The sequence below is a fragment of the Callionymus lyra genome, chromosome 14 (assembly GCF_982586985.1).
Source record: "Callionymus lyra chromosome 14, fCalLyr1.hap1.1, whole genome shotgun sequence".
NCBI lineage: Eukaryota > Metazoa > Chordata > Actinopteri > Syngnathiformes > Callionymidae > Callionymus > Callionymus lyra.
The window spans coordinates 7397217-7412633 of NC_141831.1; the positions used below are offsets into that span (position 1 = coordinate 7397217).

General features: G+C 38.1%; 1 protein-coding gene across 1 annotated transcript in view; it reads left to right on the plus strand.

Annotated features, from left to right (window-relative positions):
* The window catches only part of fat3b (FAT atypical cadherin 3b), a 202630-nt gene that overhangs the window by 56044 nt on the left and 131169 nt on the right, over positions 1 to 15417 (plus strand). The window contains 2 exon segments of the mRNA XM_087806803.1: positions 2781 to 2842; positions 11208 to 11522. Of these exon segments, the coding sequence (XP_087662929.1) occupies positions 2781 to 2842; positions 11208 to 11522 (377 nt within the window).

The following is a 15417-nucleotide window of genomic DNA, read 5'->3' on the forward strand; positions in this document are numbered from 1 at the left end:
CAAAGCGCTTAAACAATCAAAACAATACTCACTATACTCATACAAAAAAAAAGTATATACTTTAAAGATCAAGATAATACTGAGAACAACACAGGAGTTCCAGAAAATCAAGGAAAAGCCTGAACAAATAGAAACGTCTTAAGATGTTTCTTAAAGGAGTCAGTAGATCATCAAGCGCAAAGAGAGAGAAGATCGTTCCAAAGCTTAGGAGCAACAGCCTGAAAAGATTTCTCTCCTCTGGTCCTGAGCCGTGTGCGTAGAACCATAAGTAGATTCTGATCCACAGACCTCAGAGCCCGAGCTGGGGTGTAAGGCTGGATCAGATCAGTGATGTAAGGAGGAGCCTGACCATGAATAGATCTGAAAGTAAGAATTTTAAAGTTGATCCTGAAAGAAACTGGAAGCCAGTGAAGAGTTTTAAGGATCGGAGAAATGTGAGTTCTTCTACTAGAGCGGGTTAGAATAACAATGTATAAAAAAAACTTTAGGTATTGGAGATTTTTTCAATGTTTGAATAGTTTTTGCTAGTTCGTTACGAAGTTAACTCGCTAAATAAACACACCAGAATATTGCATCTCTTAGACAAACATGGTATTCTTTGAAAAAAGTGCAGCAGATATCAAGGGAGATGGAAGTCGAAGCCTAATGAGTTTTTTAAATAAAATAAACCTTAAAATGTGAATCCTGTCTGACCTTGGCTTAGAAAAAAGGGGTCAAAGCCAAAGGGAACTGAGGTCAAGACAAGAATCTTTCCTTCTTTCCGCTGGATGCGATTAGAAAGTACTTAAGATGCGTGGAGAGTCGTCGCGGCATCTGTTCGCTTGTCTTGGGCTCAGATAAAATGAAAAAATGTACATTAGGAAAATTCATGATCTGAGAACAAGCTGCTGCTCTGATAGCATTAGCACGGCGCCATATTGTTGGGACTCGCTAAAGGATTATACGAGATTGTGTTGTTTACATGTTGTCTCGTGAATGTTTTTCACGCTCCGACGGCTCAAAAGTTTTTTCCACGAGCACGTCTGACCATGAACAAAAATGGAACAATTTTCTTCGCCACTTAAGGACGAATGATCTTTTGTTGTCCGCCTGATAATCATTTAGCATTTGAGTAATCTCATTTGATAAAAGCCAGAATCAATATTCAGCTCCGTCCTGGTGGCATTTTGGCAAGCTACGACATCCACGACGTCTTTTGAGCCAAAAATCAAATCCAATTTCTCTGACAGAATTTTTTTTTTATAAACCTCCCAGTTCATCAGACGCTAAAATTTCACAAATTCTCTACATACTGTCGTTTCCAATAAGAGTTGCGATTTAATTCTGTTCTTTTTAGAGTTGTAGACAAAATGTTTGTTCATTTTAATGTAGCGACTGGAGCTCAGTTGTCTTCGTCGTCGTCCAAAAAGACACTTAAAAACATTAAAAAACCTCCATACTGCTCGTCTGTAACGTCCCTCTTGTATTGAAGCCTCGACATTAGAAATTGTTCCAGAAAAATAATGAACAAGTCTAAACAATTTCTATTTTAGCAGAAGCTAAAATGCTAACTTGCTACACAGACTTAACAAATCCCGCAGTTGTGCGATATTTACCTGGAGTATTTCCTGTTTGTGTAGCATGTTAGCATTTTAGCTTCTGCTACCAACAAGCTTAAAATAAAGTCTTGATTTTCTATTTTCGGAACAATTTCTAATGTCAAGGCTTCAAAACAAGAGGCAAAAATGTATGTCCATATGACGTTCACAAATGATTTTCCGTCAGCTTTGTCCAAAGTTAAAAACATCCAAATACCTCCATACTGCTAGTTTGTAACATCCCTCTTGTTTTGAATCCCCAACATGAGAATTACAGTATTTCCAAAAATTAATTATATTTTAACCTTGTTTTTAGCAGAAGCTAAAAGGCTAACATGCTACACAAACAGGACAAATATCACTGTCTACATTTTGAGTTTGCACAAGTATTTCTGTGTAGAATGTTAGCATTTTAGCTTTTGCTACAAAAAAGCTTAAATATAAACTTTTTTCGGAACAATTTTTAAGGCTGTGGCTTCTAAACAAGAGGCAGAAATGTATGTTCAAATGACGGTCGCGAACAGCGCCCAATTTCTTTAAATAAAAGACACATGCAAAAACCTCCATACTTTTCGTCTGTAACCATCCATCTTGTATTGAAGCCTCGACATAAGAGATTGTTCCAGGAAAAAAAATCATAAAGTCTATATAAAACTTGTTTGGAGCAGAAGCTAAAATGCTAACATGCTACAAAGACGGCTTAAAATATAGACTTGTTTTTTTTGTTCCTGGAAAAATTTCTAACATCGAGGCTTTAATACAGGAGGCACAAATGTATCTCCATATGATGGTCCTAACTTGGAAACAATTTCCCCCCAAAAAAGAAAAGAACGAAAAGTAAGGGAAAAAAGGTTCTTAATTTATTATTATTATTTTCAGCAGAAGCTAAAATGCTAACACGCTACACAGACAGGACACATTTCGCGCTAGCTCTCATTGTCTACATTGGGAGTTTGCTCAAAATTTTAGAGTGTCTCCTGTCTGTGTAGCGTGTTAGCAATTAGTTAATTAATTTAAGTATGGCGTAGACGTATAGTGTATAATAATTTTAATCTAACAATAGCATGTTAGCATTTTAGCTTCTCCTACAAACAAGCAAAACAATATAGACTTGTAGAGTAGAAAAAAATAAGTGAAAATTGAATTCTTGGTAAACCGTCCCTTTAAGTGTTTCTGGTCTGAATGTCTTTGTTTGGTTTCCAGGTCTCATCACCACCACAGCGAGGAAGCTGGACAGAGAACAACAAGCCGAACACCTTTTAGAGGTACAGTGGAACGATGTTAATGGGTTCAACGTTATTTATCCGACCCTGTCACCGGCCGGATCCGGCTATTTGCACAGGCAAAGCGGGAAGGCGGGCGGGGGGGGGGGGAACCCCTGGCACGACCGGAGAGCGTTAAATTCACTGTTGAATGGCTTTTTGTTTTTTTTTAAAGCTTCCAGGTTTGGGATTTTCTAACTGTAATCGTTCATCATTGGTTATCCATCGCACTCAGGGTCCGCATCAGAGAGCGGTCTGGACGCCGTTTGATAAGAGCCGACGCTGTGCATTCAGATAGCGTTTTTCCGTGGCTCCCCTGAATGCAGATGAACCCGATAATTAGAGATTCTTGACTTGAGACACATTTGCAAACTTTCTACACATCCTCGGAGACGTTTCGTGCAACTGGTTAAATCCTACCCAAATCCCCCCCCCCCCCCCCCTAAACTAATTGACTTTTCAGGGAATGAAATTAAATTGTTCTTCCTCACACTTCAGGTTTTTTTTTCCAAGAGCATAATAACAGGTTCTAATTACAGAATCTCACTTATGACGGTAAAACAGCACAATCGAGCTCTGAATTATTACCATATTTTTCTGCTTAATAATATGAAAATGTCAGGATTTAATCTGAAGATGAACGTTTAATTTTGCTCAACTAATAATGTTGGTAATTAACAAACAAAATAAGAACAAGGTGATTTGTTTTTGGTTTAATTTTTTAGGCGTCTTTTATACTCAATTCACCAAGATCGCTAGCACTTCTGAAACGACATCTATCCTCATTGAAATCTGTTATTGTTGAGTATGTGTTGAGTTTTATCTAAAACATTTGGTCCATATCGTCGTGATTTTAGTCGAAAACTTTCCCATTTTCCAATTAAAATTCAATCAAGACTCCAAATACATTTTCACCAAGAGATACCAGAGTAAACACCCAGTAAGTGCTAATGCTAATAGCAAGAGTTTCGAACTGCAACACAGACATACGTGTGTTTCTATTAGAAGTTATCTATTTGCAAAAATGCTAACCCATTTGCTTAGGTTGGAAAAAAGAAAACACTATTAGTACTTCCTACTATCAAACCTTTTTACGGAGAAATTATTCTTAATTTTCCCCCATTTTAAAGTAAAACAAGTCTTTCAAAAAAATTGTTTGAAACTGTGTTTGTGCGTTAGCGCCCTAGTGACAATAGTTATAGTTAGGATGGAAGGTCGCTAATATGTTGGTAAAACAGCACAATCGAGCTCTGAATTATTACCATATTTTTCTCCTTAAAAATATGAAAATGTCAGGATTTAATCTGAAGATTAGCGTTTAATTTTGCTCACCTAATAATGTTGGTAATTAACAAACAAAATAAGAACAAGGTGATTTGTTTTTGGTTTGTTTTTTTGGGCGTCTTTTATACTCAATTCACAAAGATCGCTAGCACTTCTGAAACGACATCTATCCTCATTGAAATCTGTTATTGTTGAGTATGTGTTGAGTTTTATCTAAAACATTTGGTCCATATCGTCGGGATTTTAGTCGAAAACTTTCCCATTTTCCAATTAAAATTCAATCAAGACTCCAAATACATTTTCACCAAGAGATACCAGAGTAAACACCCAGTAAGTGCTAATGCTAATAGCTAATAGACGTTATCTATTTGCAAACATGCTAACCCATTTGCTTAGGTTGGAAAAAAGTAAACAGTATTAGTACTTCCTACTATCAAACCTTTTTACAGAGAAATTATTCTTAATTTTCCCATATTTTTAAAGTAAAACAAATCTTTCAAAAAAATAGTTCGAAACTGTGTTTGTGCGTTAGTGCCCTAGTGACAATAGTTATAGTTAGGATGGAAGGCCGCTAAAGGCTAGTTTAAAATTGATCTAGGTTGATGAATTTACAAAAGTGCTAAAATCAAGGGAAATTTTCCCCACTTGAGCAGAGTCTGGAGAAAAACATTGAAATAAAAACAGGAAGTTACCGAGCGCTATTTTACTTCTGTTATGTTCATGACTCAAGTGTTGTTAACGTTGTGTTTGTTGCTAACCATGTTGTTCTAGGCTTGTCTCTTCAAACATGCTGCTAATAAGCATATCTCAAACACTTTGCCCTCTTTTCAATTATGCTTTGTAACTCAATCTTACTTAATCAGATGCAATCTGTGGGCCAGCCCCCTGTGCACGAGAGTAAATAGCACCGCTAGCAAACAGGAATCTCATTATCTCAGTGTTGATTGAATATTTCATGTTGACATGTCGTTAGCGTTCATTCAAAGCCAATTCATTACTTACTGGGAATCAAACCCATAACCATACTGTGAAAACCCATCAGACTGAGTAAGAAAGAGGGTCCTAAGACTCCCCAAGAAAATTCATGTGTGCAATCTTGAAAAATTATACACGGCTTGTAGTGCATACCGAGTGTAAGAGATCTCAAATTACAGCTATTTTTAGTTTTCTTTTTAATTTATTTAAAAAAATATTAATAGTAAGAGGTGGTAAAAGAGGGCAGACAATTCCCAAGAAAATGCAAATATGTCCAATTTTGATAAAAAGAAATACCTTAAATAAGTAAGGGGGGATCTCAAAAATGTTAGCTATTTATTATAATTGTAAGGGGGCACAAAAGGGGCCAAAATACCCTCATGAATATTGAAACATGTCCAATAAATGTCCAAAAGTACCTTTTTTTTTAACGTAATAAGTAGGGGATATTTCCATAATTCCATCTACTTATGTTAATGAAAGTGGGCTGAAAGGGGGGCAGAGGACCCCTATGAAATTTTAAACATGTCAAACTAAAACAAAAATACACCTTTTTTATTTCATACCAAATAAGGGATATATCCAACAGCTCTTTATATTAATTGTAAAAGGGGGGTAAAAGACCCCCATTCAAAATTAAAACAAGTACAATTTAGATAAAATATAAAACCATATGTAATATGCAGCAATTGATGGAGATCTCTAGAATTTCAGCTCCTTATATAAATTGTAAGGGGGCGGAAGGGGGCCAGAAGACCTGTATGCAAAATCGAAATATGTCAAAGTTAGATAAAATATAAAACCATATGTAATATTCAGCAATTAATGGAGATCTCTAGAATTACAGCTCATTATATCAATTGTAAGAGGGCGGAAAGGGGGGCAGAAGACCCCCATGAAAACTAAAATATGTCCAATTTAGATAAAATATAAAACCATATGGAATACATAGCAATTAATGGAGATCTCTAGAATTTCAGCTCATTATAAAAATTGTAAGGGGGCGGAAAGGGGGACAGAATACCCCCATGAAAACTAAAATATGTCCAATTTAGATAAAATAAAAAACCATATGGAATACATAGCAATTAATGGAGATCTCTAGAATTACAGCTCATTATATCCATTGTAAGGGGGCAGAAAGGGGGGCAGAATACCCCCATGAAAACTAAAATATTTCCAATTTAGATAAAATAAAAAACCATATGGAATACATAGCAATTAATGGAGATCTCTAGAATTTCAGCTCCTTATATAAATTGTAAGGGGGCGGAAGGGGGGGCAGAATACCCCCATGAAAACTAAAATATGTCCAATTTAGATAAAATATAAAACCATATGGAATACATAGCAATTAATGGAAATCTCTAGAATTACAGCTCATTATATCAATTGTAAGGGGGCGGAAAGGGGGGCAGAAGACCCCCATGAAAACTAAAATATGTCCAATTTAGATAAAATATAAAACCATATGGAAAACATAGCAATTAATGGAGATCTCTAGAATTTCAGCTCATTATAAAAATTGTAAGGGGCGGAAAGGGGGGCAGAACACCCCCATGAAAACTAAAATATGTCCAATTTAGATAAAATATAAAACCATATGGAATACATAGCAATTAATGGAGATCTCTAGAATTACAGCTCATTATATCCATTGTAAGGGGGCAGAAAGGGGGGCAGAATACCCCCATGAAAACTAAAATATGTCCAATTTAGATAAAATATAAAACCATATGGAAAACATAGCAATTAATGGAGATCTCTAGAATTTCAGCTCATTATAAAAATTGTAAGGGGGCGGAAAGGGGGGCAGAACACCCCCATGAAAACTAAAATATGTCCAATTTAGATAAAATATAAAACCATATGGAATACATAGCAATTAATGGAGATCTCTAGAATTACAGCTCATTATATCCATTGTAAGGGGGCAGAAAGGGGGGCAGAATACCCCCATGAAAACTAAAATATGTTCAATTTAGATAAAATAAAAAACCATATGGAATACATAGCAATTAATGGAGATCTCTAGAATTACAGCTCATTATATCCATTGTAAGGGGGCAGAAAGGGGGGCAGAATACCCCCATGAAAACTAAAATATGTCCAATTTAGATAAAATAAAAAAACATATGGAATACATAGCAATTAATGGAGATCTCTAGAATTTCAGCTCATTATAAAAATTGTAAGGGGGCGGAAAGGGGGGCAGAACACCCCCATGAAAACTAAAATATGTCCAATTTAGATAAAATATAAAACCATATGGAATACATAGCAATTAATGGAGATCTCTAGAATTACAGCTCATTATATCCATTGTAAGGGGGCAGAAAGGGGGGCAGAATACCCCCATGAAAACTAAAATATGTCCAATTTAGATAAAATAAAAAACCATATGGAATACATAGCAATTAATGGAGATCTCTAGAATTTCAGCTCATTATAAAAATTGTAAGGGGGCGGAAAGGGGGGCAGAACACCCCCATGAAAACTAAAATATGTCCAATTTAGATAAAATATAAAACCATATGGAATACATAGCAATTAATGGAGATCTCTAGAATTTCAGCTCATTATAAAAATTGTAAGGGGGCGGAAAGGGGGGCAGAACACCCCCATGAAAACTAAAATATGTCCAATTTAGATAAAATAAAAAACCATATGGAATACATAGCAATTAATGGAGATCTCTAGAATTACAGCTCATTATATCCATTGTAAGGGGGCGGAAAGGGGGGCAGAAGACCCCCATGAAAACTAAAATATGTCCAATTTAGATAAAATATAAAACCATATGGAATACATAGCAATTAATGGAGATCTCTAGAATTTCAGCTCATTATAAAAATTGTAAGAGGGCGGAAAGGGGGGCAGAACACCCCTCATGCAAAATTAAAATATGTCCAAGTCTGTTAAAGTACAAGCCATATATTATATACTAATTAAGGGAGATTTCCAGAATTTCAGCTCCTTTTGTTAATTGTAAGGGGGCAGAAAGCCGATAAAATAGTTTTAATCAAACCACACTGACTGGGAGTCAAACCTATAAACCGTAAAAAAAAACCAACGAACCACTTTTCCCATCTGTGGAAGTATTGATTTCTGTTCCATTTGCTGAGCTTTTTTTTTTTTTTGTTTTATATTGTCCATGGAAGCCAGTCAAAGCAGCCATGTTGGTGTTGCTAATGCGTCACCAGGAGACGCTACGTTGCAGAACCGCGAGCCTGAAAAAAAAAAAAGCCTCAACATAACTCAGATCAATACCAATGTTCAACCGGGAGTTTTATTTTTAGACTCTTTTCGATAACGATGAATCTGTACGTCCGTCATGAAACCAAACCTCACGACTACGGAATAAAAAAAAAAAGAAAAAAAAAGGCGCCACCCAAGACGGATCGTCCTTGTCCTTTTTGATTTGAATAAGAATGCCGGTCCATGCGTCCCCCGCCCGGCGATCAAACCTGCCAGTCCACGGGGCCTCGTCGGTAATTAATAGTCTGGTGAGCAGTCGGGCTGGCAGCCGCGGTGTTCACCCTGATTTGAGCCGATTGATCAATGATCAGACCTCTGCCTCGGCCTCCCGAGGATCGATAATAGAAAGAGATTTCCCATTGGCTGCGTTCCATGTGGCCCTGTTCACCCTGCCAGCGCTGGAGAGGCCGCGAGGCTGGACGGTGTCGCCACATTGTGTCGCACAGTTTCAGTGTGTCATGGTTAGTGTTGACTTGTTTAGACTTCCTTCTTTTCATTGAAATATTCACATTAGAAAATGATCTTAAGCCCCGCCCACTGATTACACTTTGTTTTTCTGGAGATCTTGTTGACCATAACCACGCCCACTCCGCTGCCGCGTCATCAATCCCGGAAGTCTCCACTCTCCGAGGGACTTGTTGTATAAACGAAGCGGGGGGCGTGATAATATAATCATAATGGACTCCGCTCTCGTAACCTCTCGTTCGCCCTGATTTCGGATGAATTTTATAAAGTAACAAGTTCAGTAATAAACTAAAGGATTACGCAGGGATGGTTTAATGGGGGCAACTCCATCAGGTCAAGGGAAAGGGGGGCACTAAGGGGGGGCAAAAGAAACCCATGAAAAATTCAAACATTATTAATTATAATGACAATTAAATTACATTTATTACATACTAAGTGAGGGAGAATTGCAATTTAAGCTCATTATGTTAACTGTAGGGGGCTGGGAAAAGGAAGGCAGAAGACCCCCATGAAAATTCACATATGTTTAATTTTGATGAAATTTAAATCTAATTACAAAGCCAATTCACGAGATTTCAAAAATTTAACTTGTGTTGTTTGTTAGGGGGCAGACAGGGGGGCAGAAAACTCAAATGAAAATTCGAATATATCCCATTTTACTCAAATGTAAACCATATATATTACATATTAAGTAAGAAAGATTTCCAGAATTTTAACTTTTGTTATTTGTTAGGGGACAGACAGGTGGCGAATTGTTTTTGAATATATCCAATTTTGTTGAAATATAAACCATATATATTACATACAAAGAAAGGATTATTTCCAGAATTTCAGCTCCTTATGTTAATTTTTAGGGGGCAGTAAAGGGGGACTCATTAAAACCCTCATAATTTCAATGAAATCTATACCATATTTAACACTAATTGCAAGAATTTCATCTTATTTTGGCTAATTTTTGGCACTTAATCCACCTGGATTTACTTCCCTATTCCTTGATTTGAGTTCATTGGTTTCCAAATTATTTGTTTTCATCTTCCTTTTATTCAAAATGTATTTCCCTTTTCTCTAGTCTGTTAATAAAACAATACTGTGCACTTGAATAACCCGAGCGACGGCAAGTATTTGCGCTAGTTTTTCGCTAAAAAAAACCTGCCGGTCGAACAGTACGGAGTAAAATTCCGTGGCTCAAGATATCGACATGCATTAGAATGAGATTAAAAAGTGTGTAGTTTGTACTTTTTGTTCTTTTTTAGCGTTTATTTCTACTGATTTTTAATCTTGCGTCGACCAAAAAAAACATGGCCCTGGTGGATTTAAACATGGATAGGTCAAAGGTCAAAACCACGTTTTCAAAATCACTCGAAACTTTAAAAGTCCAGAGATTAAGACTTTATTAAAACTTTATTAGGACTTTATTATATTGTATGTATTGTTTTCTTCCTAGAAAAAAGTTGAATTCATGCAGAAATAATATTTGAATTAAAGATAGATCTTCATTTATTTTAAGGTGTATAGATAGAAATATGGATACAAATATTTGGTAATAAATAAAACGAATTAAATGTTTAAAAATAATTAGTAAAAGATTAATTATAATAATATAAAGTGACAAATATATATATATATATACTGTATATATAATATATATATATATTCTAATGTCATCTCGTTTATTTAAAGAAATATATACATATACATATATATAAACACATATATATATATATATAGATATATATATATATATATACTTTATACTTTCAGAATTAATGTATACATAATTAAACATTAATTTATATATATATATATATATAAATTAATTATACATAACTAAACATTAATTTATATATATATATATATATAAATTAATGTTTAATTATGTATACATTCATTCTGAAAGTATAAAGTATATATATATATATATACTGCATATATATATATATATATATATATATATATATATATATATATAAATAAATTAATGTTTAATTATGTATACATTCATTCTGAAAGTATAAAGTATAAAGGATAAAGTATATATATATATACATATATATATATATATGTATATATATATGTATATGTATATATTTCTTTAAATAAACGAGATGACATTAGAATGAGATTAAAAAGTTCGGAGTCACTGTTTGTTCTTCTTTTTTATGCGTTTATTTCTACCATTTTTATTCTTGCATCGACCAAAAAAAACATGGTCCCGCTAGATTTAAACATGAATAGGTCAAAGGTCAAAACCACATTTTCAAAACAACTCTTGGAAAAGTCCAGAACGTCCAGAAATTAAAGGACTTGATAGATGGATAGATTCCAGATATTAAATATGTTGAAAAAGTTGCGTCTCAAAAGACGAATGATGTCCGCTGTGTCTCAGGTGACCGTCATCGACGGCCCGGTGACGACCCGCCAGTCCACGGTCTGGGTTCTGGTCCACATCGAGGATGAGAACGACAACCCGCCCACCTTCCCCGAGGTCACCTACCGCATCGCCCTGCCGGAGAGGGACCGCAACAAGCGCGGCGAGCCCGTCTACCGGGTGTTCGCCTGCGACCGCGACCTGGGGCCCAACAGCAACATCACCTACAGCATCGCCCACGGTAACCACGACGACAAGTTCGGCATCGACCCCCGGACGGGGATGGTGTCGTCCAAGAAGATGGTGACGGCCGGGAGCGTCGACGTCCTCACCGTGAGTCGCTCTTGATGTCGTTTACGGACGTTTTCACGATCGTCTTTTCTTTCGGTAACGTTTAAAAAAGTCACGACATTTTCAAGCCACGGTCGACTCGAGCGCCTGTTGCTTGGTAAACCAGCCAATTTCCCTTCTTTTTTTCAACCTTGTTTCTTTATTTACGAGGCGACTCCAGCGACTCCCGCTGACTCAGCGCACCCCTTTTAAAAAAAACACCATTTTCACTCAATTAAGTTGCCGGTGGCTTGAAAACAAATGTGTTTGTGGTATCCCTTGTTTTGTCTCTAGGTCAAGGTGACCCGGTGGCCCGAAAACAAATGTATTTGTGGTATACCAGGTGTTGACTCTAGGTCAAGGTGACCCAAAGGCCTGAAAACCAATGTTTGTTGTATCCCTTGTTTTCTTTCTTGGTCATGGTGACCCAGTGGACAAATGTGTTTGTGGTATCCCTTGTTTTGTCTCTAGGTCAAGGTGACCCGGTGGCCCGAAAACAAATGTATTTGTGGTATACCAGGTGTTGACTTTAGGTCAAGGTGACCCAAAGGCCTGAAAATCAATGTTTGTTGTATCCCTTGTTTTCTTTCTTGGTCATGGTGACCCAGTGGACAAATGTGTTTGTGGTATCCCTTGTGTTATCTCTGGGTCAAGGTGACCCAAAGGCCTGAAAACAATTGAGTTTGTTGTATCCCTTGTATTCTTTCTCGGTCATGGTGACCCAGTGGCCCGAAAACAAATGAGTTTGTGGTATCCCTTGTGTTATCTCTGGGTCAAGGTGACCCGAAGCCCTGAAAACAAATGTGTTTGTGCTATCCCTTATGTTATCTCTGGGTCAAGATGACCCAAAGGCTCAAAAAAATGAGTTTGTTGTAACCCTTGTGTTGTCTCTGGGTCAAGGTGACCCGAAGCCCTGAAAACAAATGTGTTTGTTGTATCCCTTGTTCATCTTGACCCAGAGACAACACAAGGGATACAACAAACATTACTTTTTTATTAGGCCACCGGGTCACCGTGACCCTAAGATAACACAAGATTTATGAGAAATTGCCCCAAAAAACGGCCGGGAGCGTCGACGTCCTCACCGTGAGTCGCTCTTGATATCGTTTACGGACGTTTTCACGATCGTCTTTGCTTTCGGTAACGTTTAAAAAAAAGCCACGACATTTTCAAGCCACGGTCGACTCGAGCGCCCGTTGCTTGGTAAACCAGCCAATTTACCTTCTTTTTTTCAACCTCGTTTCTTTATTTACGAGGCGACTCCAGCGACTCCCGCTGACTCAGCGCACCCCTTTTAAAAAAAACACCATTTTCACTCAATTAAGTTGCCGGTGGCTTGAAAACAAATGTGTTTGTGGTATCCCTTGTTTAGTCTCTAGGTCAAGCTGACCCGGTGGCCCGAAAACAAATGTATTTGTGGTATACCAGGTGTTGACTCTAGGTCAAGGTGACCCAAAGGCCTGAAAACCAATGTTTGTTGTATCCCTTGTTTTCTTTCTTGGTCATGGTGACCCAGTGGACAAATGTGTTTGTGGTATTTCTTGTGTTATCTCTGGGTCAAGGTGACCCAAAGGCCTGAAAACAATTGAGTTTGTTGTATCCCTTGTATTCTTTCTCGGTCATGGTGACCCAGTGGCCCGAAAACAAATGTGTTTGTGGTATCCCTTGTGTTATCTCTGGGTCAAGGTGACCCGAAGCCCTGAAAACAAATGTGTTTGTGGTATCCCTTATGTTATCTCTGGGTCAAGATGACCCAAAGGCTCAAAAAAATGAGTTTGTTGTAACCCTTGTGTTGTCTCTGGGTCAAGGTGATCCGAAGCCCTGAAAACAAATGTGTTTGTTCTATCCCTTAGGTTATCTCTGGGTCAAGATGACCCAAAGGCTCAAAAAAATTAGTTTGTTGTAACCCTTGTGTTGTCTCTGGGTCAAGGTGACCCGAAGCCCTGAAAACAAATGTGTTTGTTGTATCCCTTGTTCATCTTGACCCAGAGACAACACAAGGGATACAACAAACATTACTTTTTTATTAGGCCACCGGGTCACCGTGACCCTAAGATAACACAAGATTTATGAGAAATTGCCCCAAAAAGCAGCTGGGAGCGTCGACGTCCTCACCGTGAGTCGCTCTTGATATCGTTTACGGACGTTTCCACGATCGTCTTTGCTTTCGGTAACGTTTAAAAAAAAGCCACGACATTTTCAAGCCACGGTCGACTCGAGCGCCCGTTGCTTGGTAAACCAGCCAATTTCCCTTCTTTTTTTCAACCTCGTTTCTTTATTTACGAGGCGACTCCAGCGACTCCCGCTGACTCAGCGCACCCCTTTTAAAAAAAACACCATTTTCACTCAATTAAGTTGCCGGTGGCTTGAAAACAAATGTGTTTGTGGTATCCCTTGTTTTGTCTCTAGGTCAAGGTGACCCGGTGGCCCGAAAACAAATGTATTTGTGGTATACCAGGTGTTGACTCTAGGTCAAGGTGACCCAAAGGCCTGAAAACCAATGTTTGTTGTATCCCTTGTTTTCTTTCTTGGTCATGGTGACCCAGTGGACAAATGTGTTTGTGGTATCCCTTGTGTTATCTCTGGGTCGAGGTGACCCAAAGGCCTGAAAACAATTGAGTTTGTTGTATCCCTTGTATTCTTTCTCGGTCATGGTGACCCAGTGGCCCGAAAACAAATGAGTTTGTGGTATCCCTTGTGTTATCTCTGGGTCAAGGTGACCCGAAGCCCTGAAAACAAATGTGTTTGTGCTATCCCTTATGTTATCTCTGGGTCAAGATGACCCAAAGGCTCAAAAAAATGAGTTTGTTGTAACCCTTGTGTTGTCTCTGGGTCAAGGTGACCCGAAGCCCTGAAAACAAATGTGTTTGTTGTATCCCTTGTTCATCTTGACCCAGAGACAACACAAGGGATACAACAAACATTACTTTTTTATTAGGCCACCGGGTCACCGTGACCCTAAGATAACACAAGATTTATGAGAAATTGCCCCAAAAAACGGCCGGGAGCGTCGACGTCCTCACCGTGAGTCGCTCTTGATATCGTTTACGGACGTTTTCACGATCGTCTTTGCTTTCGGTAACGTTTAAAAAAAAGCCACGACATTTTCAAGCCACGGTCGACTCGAGCGCCTGTTGCTTGGTAAACCAGCCAATTTCCCTTCTTTTTTCAACCTTGTTTCTTTATTTACGAGGCGACTCCAGCGACTCCCGCTGACTCAGCGCACCCCTTTTAAAAAAAAACACCATTTTCACTCAATTAAGTTGCCGGTGGCTTGAAAACAAATGTGTTTGTGGTATCCCTTGTTTTGTCTCTAGGTCAAGGTGACCTGGTGGCCCGAAAACAAATGTATTTGTGGTATACCAGGTGTTGACTCTAGGTCAAGGTGACCCAAAGGCCTGAAAACCAATGTTTGTTGTATCCCTTGTTTTCTTTCTTGGTCATGGTGACCCAGTGGACAAATGTGTTTGTGGTATCCCTTGTGTTATCTCTGGGTCAAGGTGACCCAAAGGCCTGAAAACAATTGAGTTTGTTGTATCCCTTGTATTCTTTCTCGGTCATGGTGACCCAGTGGCCCGAAAACAAATGAGTTTGTGGTATCCCTTGTGTTATCTCTGGGTCAAGGTGACCCGAAGCCCTGAAAACAAATGTGTTTGTGGTATCCCTTATGTTTTCTCTGGGTCAAGATGACCCAAAGGCTCAAAAAAATGAGTTTGTTGTAACCCTTGTGTTGTCTCTGGGTCAAGGTGACTCGAAGCCCTGAAAACAAATGTGTTTGTGCTATCCCTTATGTTATCTCTGGGTCAAGATGACCCAAAGGCTCAAAAAAATGAGTTTGTTGTAACCCTTGTGTTGTCTCTGGGTCAAGGTGACTCGAAGCCCTGAAAACAAATGTGTT